We start from the raw sequence: 23,255 nt of genomic DNA on the forward strand, positions 1-23,255 counted from the left end.
GAACAGAAGTAATTACAAGTAGATATCAGGGTCTCCTGGAGAAAATAGAGCAGATGTCAATGAGATTCCCACAAGTCTTTTCAGTAACCTCTTGCAGTGCGAAGAGTTTCTGAGCTGTTAATCATTGCAATATTATCAAGGATATGTATTTAGTGAAACTAAATGTAGCAATGGTAACTGCAGTTGTATGCAACCCAACAGACCCAGTTTTGTGCGTTAGCACAGTCATTCATTTCCTTCTGCATTAGCTCTTCCAGATGAAGCTAACTATAGAAGAATGTCATGAAGACTAATCCAGGATTTCCCACTGCAAAAGTTAGGCCTGCTACTGTGCTTAAACTAAGTGTTCTTTTACCACAGCATCAAAGATCAGGTATGAGCCTGATCCAGGTGACTGATTTTGAAAACTCACTCACTGCAGTGGTGCTTTGTGTGCACAGAGCCTTGCAGGCATTGGCTGGCTGAGAGCTGAGTATCTCAGCTGGTCATCGGGTGTGCCTCTTGGCACTGAAGTGTCTGATGCTTCCAGTGCAACATTCATTGCCTCTGTCAGGGGCAAACCCATTCCCAAAAACCAATTTTCAGGAGGAAATTAAGAAGGAGCTGAATTACAAAACAAAACCAGCCCTTTGCTCCCTGTTTCTCCCCTACCACTTCCTTCTTGAAGCAAGGATCTTAAAGACTGATTGAAACAATGTTGAATAAAATTATTTCAAGCATATGGCATTTAATTTCATTTGGCTTCTACTCCAGTATCATTAAGTATTTGAATGGTGCTTTAGCTCTTTAGAAGCAGAGAATTCAAAATAATTTTAGTATTAAATACAAGACCTGCTGTTTGCATGTGTGAGATTTAGATTGCCTTATTTACATGCATATCTTTTAGGTATGCAAGACTAAGTTGTTTTCCAGCAAAATTAGATTAATGTGGAAAAATTAGTGATTTGTATGAGGTCCCTCAGTGGGTGTCAGCAATGTGGCCTAAACTGTTCAGATAGAAGTTGTCAGGAGTACAGAGCTGTAGTGCTGAAACTGAGTTTTGTCTGTTAAAACTTGAGTAAGAGTTAAGCATGCTTTGGGTAAATATATCGAAGCCACCTGCTAGAAGTCATTTTAGCTCTGCAGTGTTCCAAGAGTCCTGTACTTGTTGGGTCTGAAAATAAATATCATGTTGCATTTTGAATCTTATATGTGGTACGGTCAGCAATTCAATTCCAAGCTAAAAGAAGGCATGGAAATGGTGTCTCCTCTAGCAGTCTGAAAGTGCAGTGGGAATTTGAGGCTGTAAGAATATTCTGTAGCAGATAAAGAAATGCAACACTTCAGTCAGAGACCATATATAAAAAAAGAAAGAATTGTCTTAATTTTTATAAGAGCTTTTAAAAATTCACAGCAGTAGTTTACTGATAGCTGCAGCATAAAAATAATATTATAAAACTTCATTCACTGACTGTTGTTTATTTCTATAGCTCTCAAGAAATACAAAAATTATCAAAAAATCAGGAAATCTCAAAAAAATACATCTTTTTTTGTCACAAAACTGACTGAATAATAGCAGCAGAGATCAGATAGTTTCTGAAAAACAGTAATTTTTTCGAGCAGTGGAATGACTGGTCTTGTTAGGAATACAAGGGAATATGGCAATATGCATGTTACCTCAGAGGTACAGTTAATTTAAGGTTCCTGTTGAGTTGAACTGAAACTGGAATTGTTTTGATATTTTGTTTACTTGTATTAATTAGTACCTTAATCTCCTGTCATAAAAATGGCCCCTCATGCATACATTCCAACTTACTCCAACATAGCCAGGCAGTTTATATTTTTAATTTATTTTTTGAAGCTGTATTACATTACAAAATCTGATTTTACCTTTGTTTTATCTCCAACTTGATGTGGGAATAATGCAGTGGGAGAATTTTTTTATTATTATTTTTCTTTTAGCCCTCAGTATTTTGGCCTCTAGTGTGTCTGCCCATTTGCTGAAGTAGATTCTGTTGGACAGTGTATATGTAACAATACAGCTAAGACTGGCTAGTGTGCAGATGCCACTTCATCTTGAGATAAAGCTGTGACATAAAGTGGCAGTAGGTGGAAAACAGTGTCTGCTCCATCTCATGACATCAGTGGGTTAAAGTTGGCTGTTATATAGCATGTTATGAGATTTCTGCAGTTATAGTTTGGCTGGTTGTGTTTTACTATTTGTTTGTAAGTAGTGTATAGAGTTGGGATATCTAAATAGATTCAACCTTCGTGTGCACTTTACATTATTTTGGTGCAAGTTATTGTCTTTAAAAAGTGACCTGATTCGCTGCTCCTTTAGGAGTTTTCATAAGGATTCCTGTGAGTACCAAGACACGTCCTGATTCTGTGCATAGAAATACATCAAGCAACATTAAGAATGTCAGTGTTGTCTGGGGGGACATATTAAATGACTGGATAAAAACAACCACATCTGCTTATAAATCGTTGAAAAAGACTTGGTAACTTTGGCTGCTTAGAAAATATTTGGAGATCTACTCTTCACATCTTTTAGTTTGCGCAAAGGAGTGAATAAACCTTGTAAGCAGCTTTTGAAAATATTTCCACATTCCTGTATGGAAAATATTTTTAGTTTATAGTTTCAAGACCAAGAAGTTAATTGCTAGGTTTTTTTTATCCTACAGCAAATATTTACAAGAAAGCTACTAAACACTTGAAAATAGGGTGACTTATAATGGAAGTGACAGCTCATCTTTAACTTTGGAAGGACAAGCAATACCCATTTAATTAAAGCAGTGTTAAAATAGGACTGCCATTTGTATCACAGTGATTCTCCACCCCTCCAAAAAGCTCTGCTGCCATTTTGTACCACACATTCTTGTCCTGTGCAAATTAATAGATCATTTTATTTTCCGCAGGAAATCTGAAGACTTTTATAGCAAATCCTCCAGTGTCAAAATGAACACAGGTATGCTGCATCTGTGAGATTTTTTGTGTTGTTTTGTGAGCAGAGAAGATCCCATATTTACTAGAATTTTCATAAACAAATTGTACTTTAGTTGGTGCTGAACTCAAAATAAGCTAGATATTTTAATAGTATGCCTGCTTATGTCCATTTGTATTCCATATATAAAATTGACATACATGTTTTTCTATGTATGGACATATATGGATACACAAAATAAAAGTGCATGCTTAGACTTGTGTGCTTAATTTAATAGTATCAGTTTTGTGTGTGTGTATGTTTTATGTGAAAATACATAGTATGAGGCTACAACAGTGATGGAAAAGTGTTATTAAAGCATCACATTTTCCTAAGAAAATGCACATGCTTTAAAAATACCGTATTTCCGTTCTGTACTGTCACTAAATTAAGGGGCATATAATCGCTGTAAACTGTACTTGCATATCAGCTGAGGATAATCTTGAGGATGTGTTATACTTAGAGTGCTTTGTATTTTCTCTCAAGTTGCTGTAACAGATGTATGGACCAAATTAAGGACTCTGTAGAAAGTTATCTTCGTTATCTATGACCACATACTAATGTTTGCTCCTGAACTTCTGAAGCCAATAAGATAGTGCTGCTCTTTGTGCTGGAAGAGGGAATATGCCTCTTGAAAGCAGACTGCTGAAATTGTGGCCTCACTCAGGTGTAAATTTTCAGTTGCAGTCAGCTCTTTCAGACTCCATAGGTGAGCTGTCTGGTTTGCAGATTAACTGTGGTGCAAGGACAGACCCATCCATCCTTTCCAAACCAGTGGCTTTATCATTAACCACAGTGCTTCAGCATGTCATGATATGTGGGACCTGAGGACCAGAACTACCACTGAAGTCTGAATTTCAGCAGCATGCTCTAAGTCAAAGGGATTAGCTTTTCTGTGGTATAGGTGCCATTATCTAGATCACTGTATTAATCCAGCTTCATGGCTTCCTGTTGTCTCAGACAACTGAAACTCAGTAGGATCCATTTTTGGAGCATATCTTTTAATACAAAGTTAAAATATATCAATTCACTTGAAACCACTACCTTTGTTAGAATAAACAAAGAAATAAACAGGAGAAAATAAATTTTTAGTTTGAGTGTGTACTGTTGTTCCCCAAAGTTTTGGTTGTCCTTAATTGTTTTTCAAATCCTAACCAAGGTGGTGTATTTTTTATTTCTAAAAATACTATTTGAAATTTGTGCCATCCTTTCTCATTTTTGGTGGAGATGTCTTTCCTAAGCGTGTCAGTCTGCATAGTTCAGGTAGTACTAAAATACGACTTGTTTCACAGAACTGTAATTTCAGACGTAACTTTCCTAATCATCATACTATAATTACATTGTGCATTGCCATCATATGAGTCAAAATCACATGATAGAGGTAATTTTATAGCTTCTACTTCAAAAAATATGAATAAAGAGGTAAATTGCCAGTTTTTCCTACTGTGGCCCCAAAGTATGACTTGGTTCGATGTTGTACTAAGATTTTTGATGTAAGTGATGAATTCTGAAGAGAGAAGAAATAAGATTTAAATAATCTGCAGCTGAATGACTTTTCTTGGGGATTGGGAGTCTTGTGATCACACAGGAGCCTTAAAAACACACCTTAAAGACCTGAACACATCTGAAATCCTCTCCAGTTACTGAAAGATACCATGATTTTAGGTTGAACTTTAATCTACTCTGCACTTGGACAGTGAAAACATTTTTTTTCATCTTCTATGTGCTTGATATTAATGTGCATGTTATCAGCCACACTGAAAGGAAGGTATTGGCAAAATGTGGCAATTCTTATCAGTTCTATTGAGGTAGATTGTTTTCTGACTGTAAAAAAAATTAAAAACATGTGAGTAGGGTGTAAAAGTGGATGTCTTACACCTATCCTTGCACCTATCTAAAGCATTACTTCATTAAGAAAGAGAGTGACTCAGGTGGAAGCTGTTCTATGTGCTGTTCTGGTCTAGCTATTTCCTTTTTCCTGTTTTTTCTTTCCTTTTTTTTTTTTTTTTTTCCTTTTTTCTTTCTACAGTACGCTGTCTTTTGAACATGAGTGCTACAGCTTTGGTTTGGGGTTGATTTTTTTTTTTAATTTCACTGCTTTATAACAGAAATTTGTGCATGGTGCAATTGTAGGTTATCAGATACTATTGATTTGCCACTAGTTTGTTTTTAAAATATGTGTTTCATCAATGACTCCTGCAGATAAATGGGCTCTCTAGCTTGATGCCAGTAACTGGTGAAGTGGCAAGGCTAATGTATATGCAGCTTTAAAAATAAAAAGTAAATCTACTGCTTAGACTGGGTTCCTCTAATCCAGAGCTCCTTCCCTGTGGCTGCAGACTTGGCAGTCTGTCTCAGCAAACCCTCCGGAAGATATTTTTGTCTACAGAGAAAATGTTTTGAAGAGCTTTGGTTTGCAATACTCTACCATATATGGGAGAGATTTTTTAGCATTTGATGTTAATTCTGTTCCACATGTTAGGAAGGAATATTCAGCAGCATAAGGCAATGAAACATTTTTTGCAAAAGCAAAGAAGCAGAGGTAAGATATAGAGAAGGTTTTTCAGAAGTATCAAGGGTACTTTGTCTTCTGCTTCCTTTTGGAGTTCAAATGTTGTCATAAATTTAAAATAGTCTCATAGAATGTGTGTGTGTTTTTAAACCCAGAGTAAGCAATCATCAACAAAATCATATTTTAAGCTATATTTAGGGGGTTTCTTCAGTAAGTCTTCAGGTATTTCACAGACTGATTAACATCCTTAACTTGGTTGCTTGATTAACTAACTCACAGAAAACTTGAGCTGCCCCTGAAACTCACATCAGATTAAAACACAGGATAAATGTCCTTATTATTCATTAAGCATATGTGCATGCATAGCTCATGTTGAGGAGAGGTAACTGCATTGAGGAATAAGAAATGGATAGAAGTTAATAGTTAAAACAGATTCTTAGTGTCCATCTGTAAATATTTTGGCCGAATTTCACACAGATCATTTTTGATAAATGCATCTAATTTTAAAGCTATTAAACAAGTTAGCTGTTTGCATTAGATGAAGCACATAAAGAACAGCCAAGAGTGAAAAGTATGCAGTTCTGGAAGACTGCTAATATTATCTATTTGTTAAAATTATTAATGGAAGTCATTACATGGACTATTCTCTTACTTTTTGTCTGGGAGACAAGAACATAATTTCTTGGGTCCGTGTAGAGTTCCTGAACAGATTGTTAAGCCACTTTCAGATCACTGAAGTAAATTAGCTGGGCTTGAGTTCCAGGCATTCTCCAAAACATTTAATTTTAGCAGCATGAAAGAACCAAATAATTGGTTTACCTGTCAGTGTAGATTATGTGGTAAAAAACTCATCAGCACATGCAAAAAGGAATTCAGATCAAGAGTGGAAGGAAAGGAAACCCAAGTAATAGCCTGCCCTGCCAGGATACTCCCAGGCCCATCATGGGAGCCATCAAAAGCCAGTCTGTCTGCACATGCCTGGAAGAGCACAGGGACACAAGGGCAGGCAAGAACACAAATTAGGGTGACCCAAAGAACAAAGGGCCTCCCTGGTCCAGAGCTGTCCCAGGGCTGTCACAGGAGAGCAGGCATGGAATGAGTGGCAGACTCGATGTTTGAGCCCAGTTAGTTGCTGGAAGGATCCACTCTGTCCACATGTGCCCTTGTCCCTATTGGAGCTTCAGCCGGAGAGGAGAGGGTGCTGAGGCCATTGTGCCATGTTGGTGTGAGTGCTTGGAGCTGTGTGTCCAGCCATGTATATATGTGGTGTGTACATCTGTCTGCTGGGAAGGCATTTCCAGTCTCCCTCCTGGTTGGACCTGGGGACATAAAGAGGCAGCAGCTTGGTCTGTCCTGGACTGTTGGACCCAGCGCTATATTTTTACCTCAAAAAGTCAGAATGCAAGTAAGGAGTAAGAAGCCCTGCTCTAAAGACTTCTAAACTTGAATTCACTGTGCAGAGAAAAGGAAAAATGATACCATTCACAATTTCAGTGAATAGAATAATAATCAGCAAACCTAATGTTTGGATGCCATTTTTCTTTTCTTTAATAAGCTTTAAGAGCTTATTAAAAATTTTTTGCCCCTGGCGGCTCTCTCTCACCCCTTCACACAAGGTCAGCATCCTTTCATCTATGCCCTCTTTGTTTATGCCACTGCTTTTACTAACTTTGAAACAGTCTTTTTAAGAAACCCACCCCATGCTCTTAAATGAAAGGGTGTTGTTTTGAATCGTCTCCATCTGGCTTTGTGGGGGACCCAACCAGTAGACTATTTGTCAAATACAGGTACAGCTCACTTAGGATGATGCTGTCTCTAGTGGGAGCAGCTCTTGGGGCTATGAATTTCGGGGGAAGGGTTACATGTGGAAACAATTAAGAAAGGAAGAGAAAAAGAAGCTGCAATTATATTTTAGGCAGCTGTTTTGATTGTGAGTTATTGCCCAACTTCATATTCTAGCACTGCCTGCAGAAGTTAGCTGGTTTGGGTCTCCTTTGCTTCAATGTTAAAGAAATTCCTAGTGAGACAGGACTCCTGAAGAATTTTTCAGGTCAAAGGAATTGTGAATGTGTGTAAGCATATTTGTGCCCACATTTTTTATATATGCAAACATTTTGTATAGAATGTTTCATATAACCTCATTTGTTCCTTAAGTGACAGCTATGTTATGTAATTGCCTGTAGTTTGCAAGTGAAATGAGCAGAAGATCATTAATTCAGTCTCCCTTACTGTTTCTTAATACCCCACACTCCACTTAATGGGAGCCTGGCCTGAACAGAGATGAGAGGATGGAACCCATCATGCACCAGTATGTGCTTAGCCACACACGTTCCTGTTCTGCTAGAAATTTTGCAAAACTCAATGTCATATATATATGAGGTTATGTCTTAACTGAATGCTAATTAGATCTCATTATTTTTTTCTACAGATACTGATAAATAATGCAGGAACAGACTTGTGAATATATATAAATTATATATATAGGGGTAAATATTGTATGTAGTCAGTTAAAATCTGTTTTATTTCTCTTGCATGAAGCCAAAACACTGCTAGATTATGGGTCCATGAAGTATGCAACTCTGATTCAATTGAATTACATTAAAAACTAAATTGAAGCAGAATTTTCTGAAGTTAAAATAAATAAATGTTTATAGTCATTTTCTTGTTGTTTTCACTTTCTCTACCATGAAATTCAGGAAGGTTGCTCTTGAAAAAATACAAGTAAATTGCTACTTTGTTTGAATAAGGGCTGTGACAGTATAACAAATTCTTTTGCATGTTAGCTGATATTAAATGTAGTATGCTTTCAAAGTCTGCCAATAGTCAGATTAGAACAGAACCTCAGTATCCACACATCACCAAATCTCATTGGAATTACCTCTGTTGTATGTCGATGGTGGAGGAAAAGGAATACAAGAATGGAAAATGTGATTTCAATTACCATTTCCATTCTGTATTTATGTAAGCAAACTAAAACACATGTACAGATTTGATAGCCATTGCCTGTGTGTCACATGTACAATGCCAATAATTAATGGCAGGTAATGTACTGCTTTCAACTACTGCTGGCTGAAATGATTTGGCCTTTTGCCTTGCACCTTGGAATTGGCAGTGAGTCTTTGGTACCACTTTCCTCTAAGGCAGTGGCTCTGATGTTCGCCAGTGTTAACAACTTCTTAATATCCTACAGGGCCTGTGGCCAGGGGAGTATTGGAAAGATTAAAGTAGCAGGGGGATATTGCAATGAGGAAAGAAATACCAGGAGCTTACTTCTCTTGCAGACCTGGGTTAGAGATGTCTCCATGGCTCAAATCACTGCTATTATGGCAGACGCTTCCTGCAAATAGGTTGCTGGTCTTCATTAAGACCTTAATTTCATAAAACTCCCTGTCATAGGTTACAGAAATAAAAAGGTATTTATCATACTTGTAGTTCTTGACTTCCTTGAAGCACTAAATCAAATCTCAATAGTATCAAATACTAAAATTAAAATAATTATTTTAGTGAAGAGCAGAAAAATACTCTAGTTAAATATTATTGCTAAGAGTATTTATTAACTTTCTTTTACAACTATACTAGAGTTGCTAAAAAGCTAAGTTGTGGAAAAGCTATCTTTTAATAATAAGAGAGTATTTATAAAAGGTAATGACAGCTCCAGTGAGAGAGGAGTAGAATAAAGAAGGGAGTTGGACAAGATCCAGAAGGAGGGTTTTCTTCTATACCTCATTTTTTAAAAATTATTTTAGATTTCTAGTAATTTCCTCAGAATGTTATTCAGTTCCAGATATATATTTCTTTTAATTTTTTAACTTACATTAGGTAAAAAAGGGGAAGAGGGACAGCCAGTTCATTTCATCAAAATGAAAAAAATGAAAACTGGTAATTTTGTTTCTTGAGCATAAAGGATCCAAAAGACGGAGCAAAAGTACTTTGTTAGCTGATCAAACATGAGCTTAGTTTATGAATGGTGTCTTTCTAATGCCTACAATGAAATTATTTTACAGTGCAGATTATTGATTAATATTATTCTGGAATGCTTAAGCCTTTATCTTGATTACTTGTTTGCTTTTGCTAATTAGCTGTAATTAAGCAGTCTTTCAGGTAACAGAGTGTATATATTTCCCTAGTGGATTAAGTATTAAGCACAGCTTTCCTCACTTATTCTCTGTGAGGTTTATTGTTATTTAAAGCCTGTGAAATTTTATGTATTCTGCTAATCTGCCAAACCTGCAAATTCACACATTTCTGCAGCAGTTCCCTAACTGCATGTTTATTTTCACGTGTGTTTGGCATATCTCACAGTGTGATGTGTTGCATGTGCTTGCTCCCTTTGTCTGGGGCTGCTGTCTGTATTGTTTTGTGCTTCCAGATAGCGGTGGGTGTGCTCGCAAACGTGCTGCAATGTCTGTCACACTAACAGCTGTGAAGAGGGTTCAGAGTTCTCCAAACCTATTGGCCTCAGGTATCACCACCAACCACTGAGATACAACTGCTGAATGGCTTTTTTCTACTGTTGTGCATTCCTGCCGTGTTACTTTGCCAGGAGGAGAAGGGTAGCACTATTTCCTATTACACTGACAGATGTATTACTTCTACAGTGCTTTTTAGAAAGTGTTCTTAATTCCTCTCTGCCTATGTTTAGTAGTCATTCATGAAAGAAATCAGGAATACTTAGAAAAAAATTAATTATATTTGTAAATTAATAAATTTGTAAATCAATTTTGCCCTTGATGTGTGTTTTGGGTCTCACACCCCCTGTATCTTTTTCAAGATAACAAAGCATGAAAAAGACATTTCACTTATTACAAACTTTTTACTGAAACTTGATTTAAAAACTCTTCTCAAGGAAAGGAATCTGAGTGTTGTTTTAAAATGATTGTCAGAAGCTAGATTAGTTTTAAAAAATGATTTATGAAGATTGTTTACCTAAAAATATTCATAACAGGTAAAACATACTAAATATTCATTAGACAGGCAGAACTGTTTCTTATCAATACTTCTGTGGTTTTTGCAAATTTGATTTATTTCTAACACAAATTAATATTGGATATTTCTTTTTCAGGGTCTGATTCTCAGTCTCCAGATTCAGGTAAATGAAGCACTGTATTATTTATGTATCAGTGTAATACCATGTAAGTGGATGAATTGCAATAATCTTCTATTTATTTGATTTCATTATTCCATACTTGCTCATTCTTCAAGGAAAGCACCTCTGAAATTAGGTAATTCTAATTGTTAATGGTAAAGATTTCATTTGAAGGCAGTTATTTCGTGTAACACAGAATATGTTGTCAGAAAAATGAAATGTGTGGGAAAAAAACAGACTGCTAATTTGCCACCTTTAGCTTCATCACTGTGGCACCATTCAGTGGTACTTGCTATTTCCTTTTTAGTGCCTTACTCAGGATTGCAAGTTCTGCCCACCTTCACTTAGCAGCCTGCTCACATAATGTGTCACTTTTCCCAGCCTCTTACAGTATTTTGTCTTCAACATCTCCCTCTATGTTTGGCCAACGCTTTGAGGGCATTCCAGGTCTGAGGATAGAGGAAAAAACCATGGTTGGTAGGAAAATAGAGGTGTCATTTAGATTTTGCAATAAGATTGGAACACTATTGGAACAACTAGGGTACTGTGGTGAAATTTTTTGAAACTGCCATGACCAGCTAACCTTACATGAGTTGAGATGTTTTTCAAAATCTAACACAGCCATGAAGTTCAAGAATGTAATCTGAAAGTGAAGAAACTTGAGCCTGATTTATACAGGGGCTGAAGCATCAGCACCTCAAAAGGACTCTCAAGGTTAAAATCCACAGTCTGTATGAAAATCCACAGTCTATATGAAAATCATGGGAAGATGTCTACCTGCCCAATACCAGAACTGTTGTTAATGTTTGAATTCTCTAAATTTTAAGGCTTAATATTTTGTAGAGTGGCAGCTTTAGCCATGTTCTTATAACTTCCATGGTAAAACAGCATCACTGTCAGTTGTGCAGTTTGTTTAGTAGCTGGGTTGCTGTGTTGAGAGCAGTGCAGATGTACTGATCACACCCAAAAATGGTTTCATTCTTTTCTATTTACAAAAGCTTGGCGATCTTACAATGATGGCAGCAGAGAGACACTGAATGGAGATGCTAGCAGCTCATCTCTTTCAGCAAAAGGCTTCAGGAGCGTGCGGCCAAACCTACAGGATAAAAAATCCCCAACTCAGGTAAAACTGGACACACCACATTTAATGCTACACCACTGCTGGGGGTTAGCACATATGGATGGGATACCTCTATGAAACATTGTCTGATGTCTTGCAGACAGTGTGAATCACCTGCTCGTGTGGGTCACTAAAGGCTGGTTTGCTGCATAGATAAAGCATACTGCACACAGGCTGTATGCCCCCAGGTTAATTACCAGAAATTGCTTTCAGTGAGCAAGACAGCTAAATAAAACTAGGTCATACACAAGTAAAAGCTTTCTAGGAGTGTTCCCAGACTTCAAAGAGTATTTATTAGCAGTTTACACTTGGAAAAATGCACCGGTCATCAAAATATCTGAGAATTAGGATGTATTAATTATATGGTAGAAAATGCTTCTGCCTTTTTTGCAGAACAATGTAATTAGAGCATACTAAAAACAGAAACAAAAAAAAAAAAAGAAATCAAGCAAAAAAACCACACAACATAAACAAAAAAAACACCCCCACACTTGGAAACATCTTTATCTGTCAAAAAAAATACCAATTTTAATACTCTCTCTGGTACTATTTTAATTCAAAATATTAAAAGTCTCTGTGTGTTTATATATGTGTGTTACCTGTGAATAATTGCTTGCTATCTAAGATCATGGAGTATTTACATACCTGAATGCTTTCGCAGCAATAATTCTTTTTCAGTGTAATAATTGTTTTTTAAAAGAAAATGAATGATTGTGGGCTTCCTTCTGATCCTTTCTGATCCCACTTTGGTCTGAGCAAATGGAACATGTGGCTTTTTAAACAGAAGTTGCACAGGAAATGGTGGTGGGAACCTGACCAATGTAGTTGTCCATTGAATTTAGCAATGTTGAGATGAAGCCCTTTAATTTGCTAGTTCCTTTGTTTAAATATAAAAGTAAAACTGAACTATATCTCCTACTAACATTTACTTTCTTTCTGTTTCTTCTTCAATGTTATTTTGCTGTATGTGGATGCTTTTGGCAAATAAGGCACCTCTGCCACCTCCTAGAAAAGAAAGCTTTCGGAAAGCAAGAGTAACTAATCACGAGAACGAAATTAATCTCCAGGCAGGAACTGCTGGCCCAGCTAAACACCTCCTCTCAGATACTGCCTATTACACTAGTGAGACCTTTGTGCAGGAGACAATGTCTTCTCAAATATCTAACACAAGTGTGTCCTATGCACAGAAAATCATTAAGCCCCTGCCCTCAGTCTCCAGCGCAGACACAGGCGCAGTAGCTGGCATTAGCACCACTCTCCATCAAGGCCAGAGGCAACAGTCCCAAAAACGTAAGATATCTACCCTGAAATTAACCCGGACCCGTGACCCAGCAAGTAGCATTCCTTGTCATTCTCAGCAACAGCTCAAGCCTGTTGAAGAGCCAGTGTTTTCACAAAGGCCTGTCTCACCTGCCTGTAACCCCATGCCTGAGATACACACAGCATCTCTTTCCGTTCAAATAGTTCCCACCCCCGACAATAAAGCAGAGCCTGAAATCCAAGATCATCCACCTAGTATTTCTCCAGACACTTCAAAGATGTCTTCAAAGGATTTGGGACACAAGTCTACAGTTCTTCCTTCTTCACAGGCTGCAGAATGCCATGTGGTATATTTAATTTTTCCATCTTTTATTTTAGATCTTCATGAATCACTTAATAACCATCTGTTTAGTTATACTTACATTACCAAAGTTAGATCTTGTGTTTTCTGGGTAAAACTACCTGTCACATGGACCAAAACAGAAATGAACAAAAACTGAAGGTCTTGGAAGGTTATTGGAAAAAAAAAATTACTTAGCCGAGATGGAAGGCAGACTTCTTTATTCCTCTGTGAGCACTTTACAGAGTGCAAATGCAACATAGGAAATTAGTGTACTGTAGGTGATGCATCTGCTCAAGGGGCTCTTCCTAGAGAGGATTGCATTAGAGGGTTATGCTGCTATAGATGCTGGAAGAATCAACTTATGGATAGGTTGGGTTGGGTTGGGTTGGGTGGAGCTTAAATGCAGCTCTGTCAGTTTTCTAGGGCCACAAAAAGTACATTTTGTCAGTCAGTGCTTTCTGCTAAGCTGGGCACTGGCATCTCCTCTGTGTCCTGTGCAACAGAGCTTTTTAAAGAAAATGGGTCTATAAATTCTTTGTCAAGAACCTCCGCATGAAACATCATGGGGCACTGAACTTCTAGGTCCATCTGTTTCCCCTATACGTTGCACCTACTGAAATGAAAATTCTTTATGCTGATCTCACCTAGGAGAAATTGTAGTGTCAGTCACACAGTGCAGGACCAGAGGAGTCTGAGCAGGGTTTGCCACCATTCAGAAACTCCCTGAGTCATATAAAATAAGCCTGGGCACAAGAAAGCAGCAGTGAATACCTACTAGGCTTTGTAATTTCTGCTCTGCTTTACCTAGCCACATGAGGATTTTTCTGTTTAAAAAGATAATTATTCTAGTATATCTAGCAGTATAACAGCTTATCTGTGTTTGAAGTGGATGTACAGATTGCTGTAGGTCTAGGCATGTCTGCCTCAAAGCTTTGTCTGAGGGAAAATCCCATCATGGCATATTTATGTTCGTCTAGTTCTACGGGAATCATTGAGGCTACTCTGAAGTAAATACAGCACTATCTTGTAAATTAAAAAGTCCATTTACAGCCCTGTTGTCAATAGTAATAACACCTCTGCTTTTCCAGGCTGAGGTTCTTTTGGGACATCACCTTCAACCAGGTCTCTACTCTGGAAGACATAAGTATGTGCATTAAAAACAGGGTAACTTTCAAGTTGTAATATGTCTGTCTCCCCCTTCAAATGCCAAGTAAAATTTTTGATCAGAACAAAGCTCTGTTAAATTATATGGCAACAATCTGCAATGCTCCTTTTGAATTCTCTCCATTAAAAAATAGGAGCACAGAAGCATTAACGACACTTCCTCCTCAAGACTAGACACAAAACTGTCATCTTAAATCCTTCTTTTAGACTGCATAAAATTTAGAACATTTTGAGAAAAAAAAAAGTTGCTTTAACCTTTAGAAGAACCAGTCTGCTACTCAGTGATTTTTGTCAAGTAAGACAAGTCAGTTCAAGCAAGAGCCACAGCAAAGAATCCATGTCAGAAACAGTAAGGAAAGCTGAGCCACGGCTTTTTCTGGTAGATAGGGTAGATATGAAGATATTGCAAGTCTTTTAAATGTGGGCATCAAAGGATACTGTCAAACAGCAGAACAGGTGTAGGTGTGTAGGTGTGGCCAATTCAACTTTTGCATCTGTTATCTTTTCACTTAAAAATAGTTGCTCAGCCTGTTAGAATATGATGCATTATATATGGGCAGATAAATCTCTCAGACAGAAAGTATGATAGCTAATAAGGATTAGGGAAAATGCCTTTTTATGATTAAAAATAATACTCAAAGTTGAATAAAAAAAACCTAAAAATTAATTAATCTTCTAGCTGCTTTTTTTAGAATTTTAAAAGTCAAAACACATTTTGCATTTTCCTTTTAATTTAGAATCTTGTTTAGTTTCACTTCAAGCTGAAAAAATCAGAAAAGTATCTGTGGCTTATTTGGCAATTCTGCACTTAGTTTTCTGCTTTCTCCTTGATTTCAGTATGTGAGAAGCACTATCAGAAATTTGGCGACTGGGCTGCTCTGAATAAAAGGAGAAAAATTTCAGTTGATCACAGAGATCATAAAGGCATGTAGCCATCTTTTCAAGCTGTATTCCTTTATGGATCTCTTATCTGCAAAATGCAGCTGACATTTTCTGTGGTGTTCAATTTTAAAATAAATTCTAATGAAGGGGGGTGTATTTGGCATCACAATTGTGTGGTGGAGCCAGTGGGTTTTGTAGATCCTTGATAAAATACATACCTAAAACTAGAGTACAAATCAGCATGTGAGATGGTGTAAAAATCTGCATCAGGTGAGTTCCCAAAATGAAGATGCCATGAACTAAGATTAGAAATAAAGGCTGCAGCTATATGTTTAAAAAATATTTCTTTTCAGACTCAGATCTCAGTTTAAAACTATGAAACTGTTCTAGCTAATGCCAAATATTATGATCCCTTTAGTGCTATATATCATAATATTTGCAAAAGTTAGAATTTCTCTCACATAGAAAATTAACTTTCAGTATACTATGCAGGATAGTATTTTCATTTTTTAAATTATTTTAGATCGGCAAGCTCTACATGACTTTGTATAGGAGTTAAAATACTTTTGTACCTGCAGCTTATAGGTTGTATGTCAAGCTGTATCCTCAAGGGATGCTCTCAGACTGCAGATTAGGCCTGCCAGCAGTGTTTAAAGTTGCCAGAGAAACTCTCAAAAAACAAATACACTTAGAAAGGTGTGCAACTCTCCCTCTGCATCTGGGTTTATGTATGTGAAGGAGAATGAGGTAAGATCAGGTAATCATCTCTTCTTAAGAGGTAGTAAAGAAGAAATACTGTGCATATGGGGTATCTGTCTAGCCTACATGTACTACTGTATTTTGTCACAAAGTATGGAAATACACAGCCCAGAGGGAGCTTGTGTGGTCCAAGTTAATGTATCTTGCTGTTTGTGCTCCTGTTTCACTGAATTTCAGTGCTTATCTGTTGAAACTTTAGGAGCAAGCAGAAGTGTGCTATGACTCGCTGAGTGACATTTTGTAAACACTCCTACTCAGAGAAAGGTTAAACCCCTTAAAAGTATATATGAAAATAGAAGCATTCAGGTTACTCAATATTGTTGCATTATTACAGTCTCAAGAGATGCTGCTTCTTTGTACCATACCGCAGATACAGGAGCAATAACTGTATCTATTTCAACAGAGAAATTTGTATTTGCTAGTTTGAAACCAGTGGAGGTAAATTTTGTTGTCTAAGTTTCTCATAAGAAGTGATAAACTGATGAAGATTTCTGAAGTGCATCTTCAGAAATAATCACCTAATTTTTTATTATTATTATTTTGTTCCTAGGATCCTAAGTGTCCTGTTGTTCTAGATATCACTCTCTGAAACTGAGGTTGCAAAGCATTTTTTCTGTTATTTGAATTCCCCAGATGAGTTGAACACTTGGTTTAGTCCTGATGTCCTGGAGGAGTAAAACATCTATAGCAGATGTTTATGAAAGTGTTTCTTTCGACAGCCTTATGGCTGTAGACATGTGCATCAAGGAAAATAAACACAGAATTAAAAAAAAAATCTAAATCAATTCATCTAGTACATTTCTGAGTTTTAGGTATTGACAATATTAGAGTGATATGGAAGAAAGAGAAGACTGGTTTCAGCATTCTGGGGACAGATGTGAAGCAAAGAAAATTGAGCATGTATCTTTCATTTAAGTTCTGCATCACTAGTATTGCTTTAAACAAGGGCTGAACTACATCTCTTATACTGAGTGTAGGATAAGAGGGCTAGGTAGAAGAATGGGCATTGGAATATAATTTGCAGAATTAGTTTGAAATCAGCTTTTGATAATTAAAAATAGAGGTATTTTTACCCATTTATGCAAATGTATGGGTGTAATTTGATTGTTGATTACTAAACTCTGCTATGTATTAACACAATGAATTTATTCACTTATCTCTGAGTCTCCTTATCTGTGTCTAGACTGTTGAAGCAAGGCCAGGACTCTGGTGTCATTAGTAATCTCACACCACTCCCCACATATCCTGCATTAAAACAAGAGATGACTGATTTTGAGACCTGTACTCGGGTCACCTGTTTACTTTATATGCATTGGATACCAGCTGTGCTCTTCAGGCCAGGCATTTTACTGTTTGATGGAAAAGAAGCATTTCAAAGGACCAGCAGATGGCTGCAGCAAAGGCTGCTCTTCAGACCTTCAATTCACATCAAGACTGATGGCATTTATCTGTCTCTCAAGTGTTGCTCCACAAGCCAAGACAGCCACAGTCTAGGTAGTTTTTCATCGTTTTAATTGATTAAGTATTTGTTTGGCATTTAATCTGCCCAACTTCTGCTAGCATTTCTTCTGCTATATCAATAACAAACCTAATCTGAAGCATGCTGAATAGAACCAGTATTAAAAGTTTTCTGGAATGCCTTCAGCCTTGTCTTTCTCATATTTTTCACAGTGAAAAATATAAGAAAATATTATTCATAGCTGAGATTGCATGCAAGGTGAAAAATATGGATCAGTAGTAGCCAGTTGTATGTGTTTGAGATTACCAATATTCCCTGTTTTTTTAAGTGATGTAAATCAGTTTTCAAAAACAAGGCTGTTTTAAATCACAATTTCAGCCACGCTTTCCCAGAGAGATGATTATATATATGAAAGTATTCTAGAGCCAGGCAGAATAGAAGTTTTACTCTACAAAGCCAAGAAGCATCATGTGGGAATCAGCCCCTAGAATTGCTGCATTCCTTCTGTCTGCATTGTAAGAATAATAACTTTATATTCTTTTTAAGAATTTGGCTTGATGAAATCAGCTATTATTTGTCAATCACAATGAATTGAATTCTTTAAAATCTCAGTTTCATTAGCTCTCTGGATGCACCCTATCTATCCTTGTGTTGTCCATCCCTTCTTTTCTCAAGAATGCAAGAAATCTCCTCAGTTCAGAGCCAGAAGGTTACTAGATTTCATAACTCCCCAAGATTTCCTGTTATTTTAACAAATAGAGATTAATTTACACATTTTGGCTCAGTCATATGTAACTTTTCTTCTGGGGATGCTGAGAGGATAAGTGGTCTCAAGAACTTCAGAGCTTCTTTTTGGCCCTGCCTCATAGTTACAGCATGATCTCCTGGTTCTTGTCTTTTGCTGGAGATCTTGATATGATGATCTGATGACATAGATGATGAAAATCATCATGCATGATGATTCTGTCCCCCCTTTATGTACCTGTGAAGTGAAATTACAGTTTCTTATATGTGTATGTAAATGCTAGCATCTTAAATATATTATGCTGTATAATCATCCTAATTTTTCATGACATTGTTTTTAATAGTATTCCATTGTTCTTTTGAAGTTTCCATTGGCAAATTAGTTCTCTATGAAAATACTGTGTCCTTTTACAGTCATACACTCAGTTATTTATTATTTTCATTAAGAGGTAATCTGTTCAGATGTCCTCTATGAAAAGATTAAGTTGGGGGGGGTTCAATTGTAGATTTGAAACATTGCTGTGAATAAGATTTGGATTTTAAACTGTTTGACTAAGTTTCTTCACTGTTTTGACTGCAGATTTTAACAGCAGCTTTTGCCTGTTGTTGTGTACCCTAGAGATCCAATGATGCCAAAGATTTAATTTGAATCAATTGGAACAAGTAATAGATATCTGTTCACATACTTAAGATTCTTTTCTGTAGTGCTTATTCATAAGGATGGTCCCTTTGACCTCAGTAAGGTTATTTGTGTAAATTCTAGTTGATCTAGAACAAGAATTATGCAACTGGAACCCCAGTGACCTCTTGTAAGTAGCATAATCTGGGTTGTGTTCCAAGTCTTCCATAAGGGCTTTAGAAGATATTTTCAGATTTTGGATTAAAATGCCAAAATGGCATTTTAATCTGATGGCTTGAAACATTTTTTGAATGATTAAAGACATCTGCCTAGTCTAAGCATAGGAAATATCCATACTACTGATAACAAGGTGATATCGATGACTGTTTCTTTTTATAGTGGTACTCACTACATATAGTGTCTTACTGTCCTCTGTTTTACATAAATTTAAAATCCCAAACACTCTTTCCCCAGTAGCTATTCCAGATATCCTCAGCCCGATCAACAGTGAAACCCTTAGTGCTGAAGTAGGCAGCATTTTGAATACTTAGGAATTAATGGAAAGCTTGTGGCTTAATAGGCAGTATAGAAGGATTTGTGTAGCTGTTTAACAAATACTAGATGCCAACATGCTTTAGTTCAAAAAGAAGTTGCAGATGCAAAAAGGCAGTTCCAGGGCTAGTTTAAACTGAGTGGCCTGTGACTGATTTGAAATGACAGAACATAAAGCTCATACATTGTGTGGCAGTTTTCAGAAGCACTCTCATGAGACTGTTCCCTTCTACATTTTAGGAACTGTGCTGAATCCAAACTGGCATGTTTTGTTTCAGTATGTCCTGTTCTTGTGCTCCCAGTCTTTGTTCCTCAGATTTATACCAGTTACCCTAATAATCCTTATGTCCTCTAATGTTGAAAAGACTTCTATGCGTGCACCTTATAGAGTAGGTTGTGACAGGGTGCTTCCAGGGTGCTTGGAAATTCTAAGATCATCCAAATATTTTTATTAGAGAGGCAGTGGAGAAGGTGTATTCAGTCACAAGAGGCAAAAAAATTCTACCAACCTATTACTTGCAGATCATATGAAGAGTCATTAAGTGTGTTCCTGTATAGCTGGCTTTCCTGCTCATCTTTATATTACAGTTAATTTCAAAACCATTCCTATCCTTGACAAAATAAGTGTAATATTTTCCAAGATCAGACTTGCAGATACATTTTTGCTTTGAAAACTACATGGACATGACATTCTCTAGCCTCATATTTATGTGAAGAATAAAATAGTGTGACCCCCTCAATGCGCAATGGAGATCATTATTATTGCAGTACATTATGAATATTCATCCTCAGCACACTATGGTTTCTGGCATTGCTTCCACTAGTATTTTATGCATTCATTTCTTTCATGTTGTCCTACTCTAATATAGAGCATGGCTGATTTATTTCCTAATCTTTGTAAATGTGAACTTCCTCGGGTGGCTGAAAACCTTACACTTCTGTAATCCCCCTACACCCAGCAAGAGGCAAAGGGAAAAGTTCTTTATTCATTAAGTAATCTGTTTCTTTTCTTATTTTTTTTCCCTCAAATCTCAGCTTGGAAACCAGAAAGTAACTGCCCCTGTGATGGAGGTAAATGCTTCACAGACACACAGACAAACAGCAACAGAAGCTTCTCCACTGCCTCTTCCTTCTCCTGTGGTACCAGTTAACAGAGCCTCTTTCTCACCAGACAGTGGCACCCACCCAGTACCATATTCCTTGCCAACGCTTGATGATTTTTTGCCTTCCCTCTTTGATCAGAGCCCAGCCCTGTCCCAGTGTCCCTACAAATGCCCTTTCCTGGCTGCTGCCAGTGCTGCCCCCAGGAGCAGGAGCGAAGCAGCCTCTGTGAGCACAGACTCTGCCATGAGCGAGTGCTCCTCGCGCACGCTGAGCGAGTGCTCCACTGCCATCCTAGATGAGCTGCAGACTTGTGGCTATGATACCACTGACTGCTCTGAAACACCTTCCCCAACCCTGAGCCAGATGTCTGCTGTGTCAGATGGCACCACCTTAACCAACACTGCTGCCACCTCTCATGTAATTATGCTTCCTTTTTTTCCTCCTCCATTTTGTTCAAACAGGTTGTCAGAGGGGAACGGAGAGCGACCTTGTCTGTTACCCCATTACGCAGACAAGTATTTTTGGTAGTAATTTTCCATGGTCACAGTCTGATAGTGTTTTGTAACAGTTGTTAAAAAAAAAAAATCATTGGCATAGCAGATTTGGGAGTAGGAAATGATTGCTGCGCAGTTGTATGGTCAGCTAAGGTGTATCAAACGCTTTGCTTAAAAGAAAATAAATTCAAGAAATACTTGTTCCAAAGTATTAAAAGCAAGCATTCCATGGAGTTTGAAGAAATTTGTTTAAAATATTGGTAACAGTTTACAGGTTTTTGGAGTCTGGACTACCACCATTTTTGACTTACACTGAGATGCAGATTTCAAAATGTTATTTGTAAATTCATAGTAAATGTTCACAGTATTTAATGCAGGTTTTTTTCTCCAGCCATGATGACTGCACAAAACTGGTTTTCTCTCCTCTAATTAACATTTTCCTTTTCTAAGCACAGTTTCTTATAGGACTGAACTGCATAAATAATCTTGAATTATTCAAGTGTCTTGTTACTTTTCTCTTGGTTAAGTCAAGGGAAAAACCAGTATGCAGTAAGACACTTTATTCATACATTGTTTTCTGTACCTTAGTATACTCATATATGGGGAGAAAGAAGGTATGGAATCTGGGTCAAACCCAGATCACTTTTTATTTCTTTTGAGATTATCCACATGATTAAAATGAGTCAGAACAAAGCCTTCATTTAAATTGAGCAATTCATTGCTGAATTGCAAAACAGAGAGATGTTCTGAATCCAAAGTTTTACTGGGTCACAGCAGTGTTCAAACTTTGTATAAATACTTCAGCATACAGTAATTTTCAAGCCTGAAAAGAACAAACAGTATATATTTTTTCTAAGCTTTGTGTATAATTTATAAAAAGTATTTTGAGTCCAACCTTGCACATAGTCACCTGGAAAGCCAATGATTGGTAGTCATTGGTCTGGATGCTGCTAAAAAGTAATACTAATAGTCATGTAAAAGCTTTAATTCTTAACTTCTGTGACACAGCTCTGAAAACATTGGGGTTTTTTAAGAATCGTTACTATGAATCTGCATAAAACACAGTACTTGTAGCCAAAGATACCATAATTAGTATAGACTGGTCAGACAGAGTCACCACATGACCATTTACTAGCTATGGGAAGCATGGAATATTTATATTTTCTTGTAGCCTACTTCTAAAATTGTCAGCTAATTGTATTTGTTTTCTTTGAGCATAATTTTTTGCAAGCTAAAGTGAGCATTTGGCCCTTCTTTCCCTTTTTGGGTTAGTCTCCCATTAGAAGGCTATGTAATGGTCAGGTCTGACCACCACTTTCTCTTTTAGACATGGCAGGGATGAGCATAATGTTTGTTCACTGTTAATGGACAAAGCCAAATGAAAAGACACTCACCCAAAAGCAAAAATACCCAAGTAGTCCTAAGAACCCCACAGAAATTAAACTGCTGGCAAAACCCAACTCTGCAGTATAGAAAAGTCATCATCTCCCACTCTGTAGAGAAGGGCCAGTTGGCTAAAAATGCATCCATGAAATGAAAAAACATCTTAAAGGATTTCACTTCCTTGTAAAATCTGGGAATAAACTCTGTCACCTGGACCTAAAGTGTCACATTCTCAGATTGAAATGTCAGTAACTACCAAATTATTCCAAGGGAAGAAAAGGCCTTTGAAATTTTATTGAACTATCTTCTATAGCTAACCCTGTAAACCGTGCAAGACACAGCAGATGAACAAATGAAATCGCCACCTTCACAGACATTTTCCTCAAAGAAAAAATCATTAGAAACTAAGAAATTATAACTGAGCTGAGATCTTATCTAAGACCTTCAGAAGCAAACCCAGAAATGTCATATATGAGCATGCCACATATACATTTATGACTGATGTCCTACAGCTACTTGTGTGGGTCCTGTTTTCATGATATTTTGTACTACTTAGTGTAAATGCCTTGCTTCTAACTGAGCTATTTGGTAAAGTCCTTCTCAGGAATATCTCCGTTTTTTATTACAGAAATTCATAGGAGTATCTGTCCAGTCTGCAAAGAACTCAAAACCGTTCTGCTCAGAGAAACAAAAGCCATAGTAAACGAGTAAGAAGGTGTAAGGCTCTGCACATAGTTGCACCCTGCCTTCCCTAGAAACAAGCTTTCCCATAAAGATAATATGTAGAAGAGAATGGGTGAACACCTGAAGTA

The 23,255-nt window shown here is 37.1% G+C and overlaps 1 protein-coding gene across 19 annotated transcripts in view; it reads left to right on the forward strand.

Annotated features, from left to right (window-relative positions):
- SORBS2 (sorbin and SH3 domain containing 2) overlaps positions 1–23,255 on the forward strand; it is a 144,690-nt gene that overhangs the window by 63,683 nt on the left and 57,752 nt on the right. For 9 of the 19 annotated variants that reach the window (XM_030947876.1, XM_030947879.1, XM_030947878.1 and 6 more), the window contains exons 3-8: positions 2,898–2,947; positions 9,844–9,936; positions 10,537–10,563; positions 11,559–11,683; positions 12,670–13,287; positions 20,498–20,983. In XM_030947876.1, coding sequence (XP_030803736.1) covers positions 2,938–2,947; positions 9,844–9,936; positions 10,537–10,563; positions 11,559–11,683; positions 12,670–13,287; positions 20,498–20,983 — 1,359 coding nt within the window. In that variant the 5' untranslated portion in view covers positions 2,898–2,937. Of the gene's footprint in view, positions 1–2,897; positions 2,948–9,843; positions 9,937–10,536; positions 10,564–11,558; positions 11,684–12,669; positions 13,288–20,497; positions 20,984–23,255 lie in introns of those variants that run through there. The other 10 variants (XM_030947887.1, XM_030947888.1, XM_030947889.1 and 7 more) reach the window with 6 other exon arrangements.

This window comes from Camarhynchus parvulus, chromosome 4 (assembly GCF_901933205.1).
Source record: "Camarhynchus parvulus chromosome 4, STF_HiC, whole genome shotgun sequence".
Classification (NCBI taxonomy): Eukaryota; Metazoa; Chordata; class Aves; order Passeriformes; family Thraupidae; genus Camarhynchus; species Camarhynchus parvulus.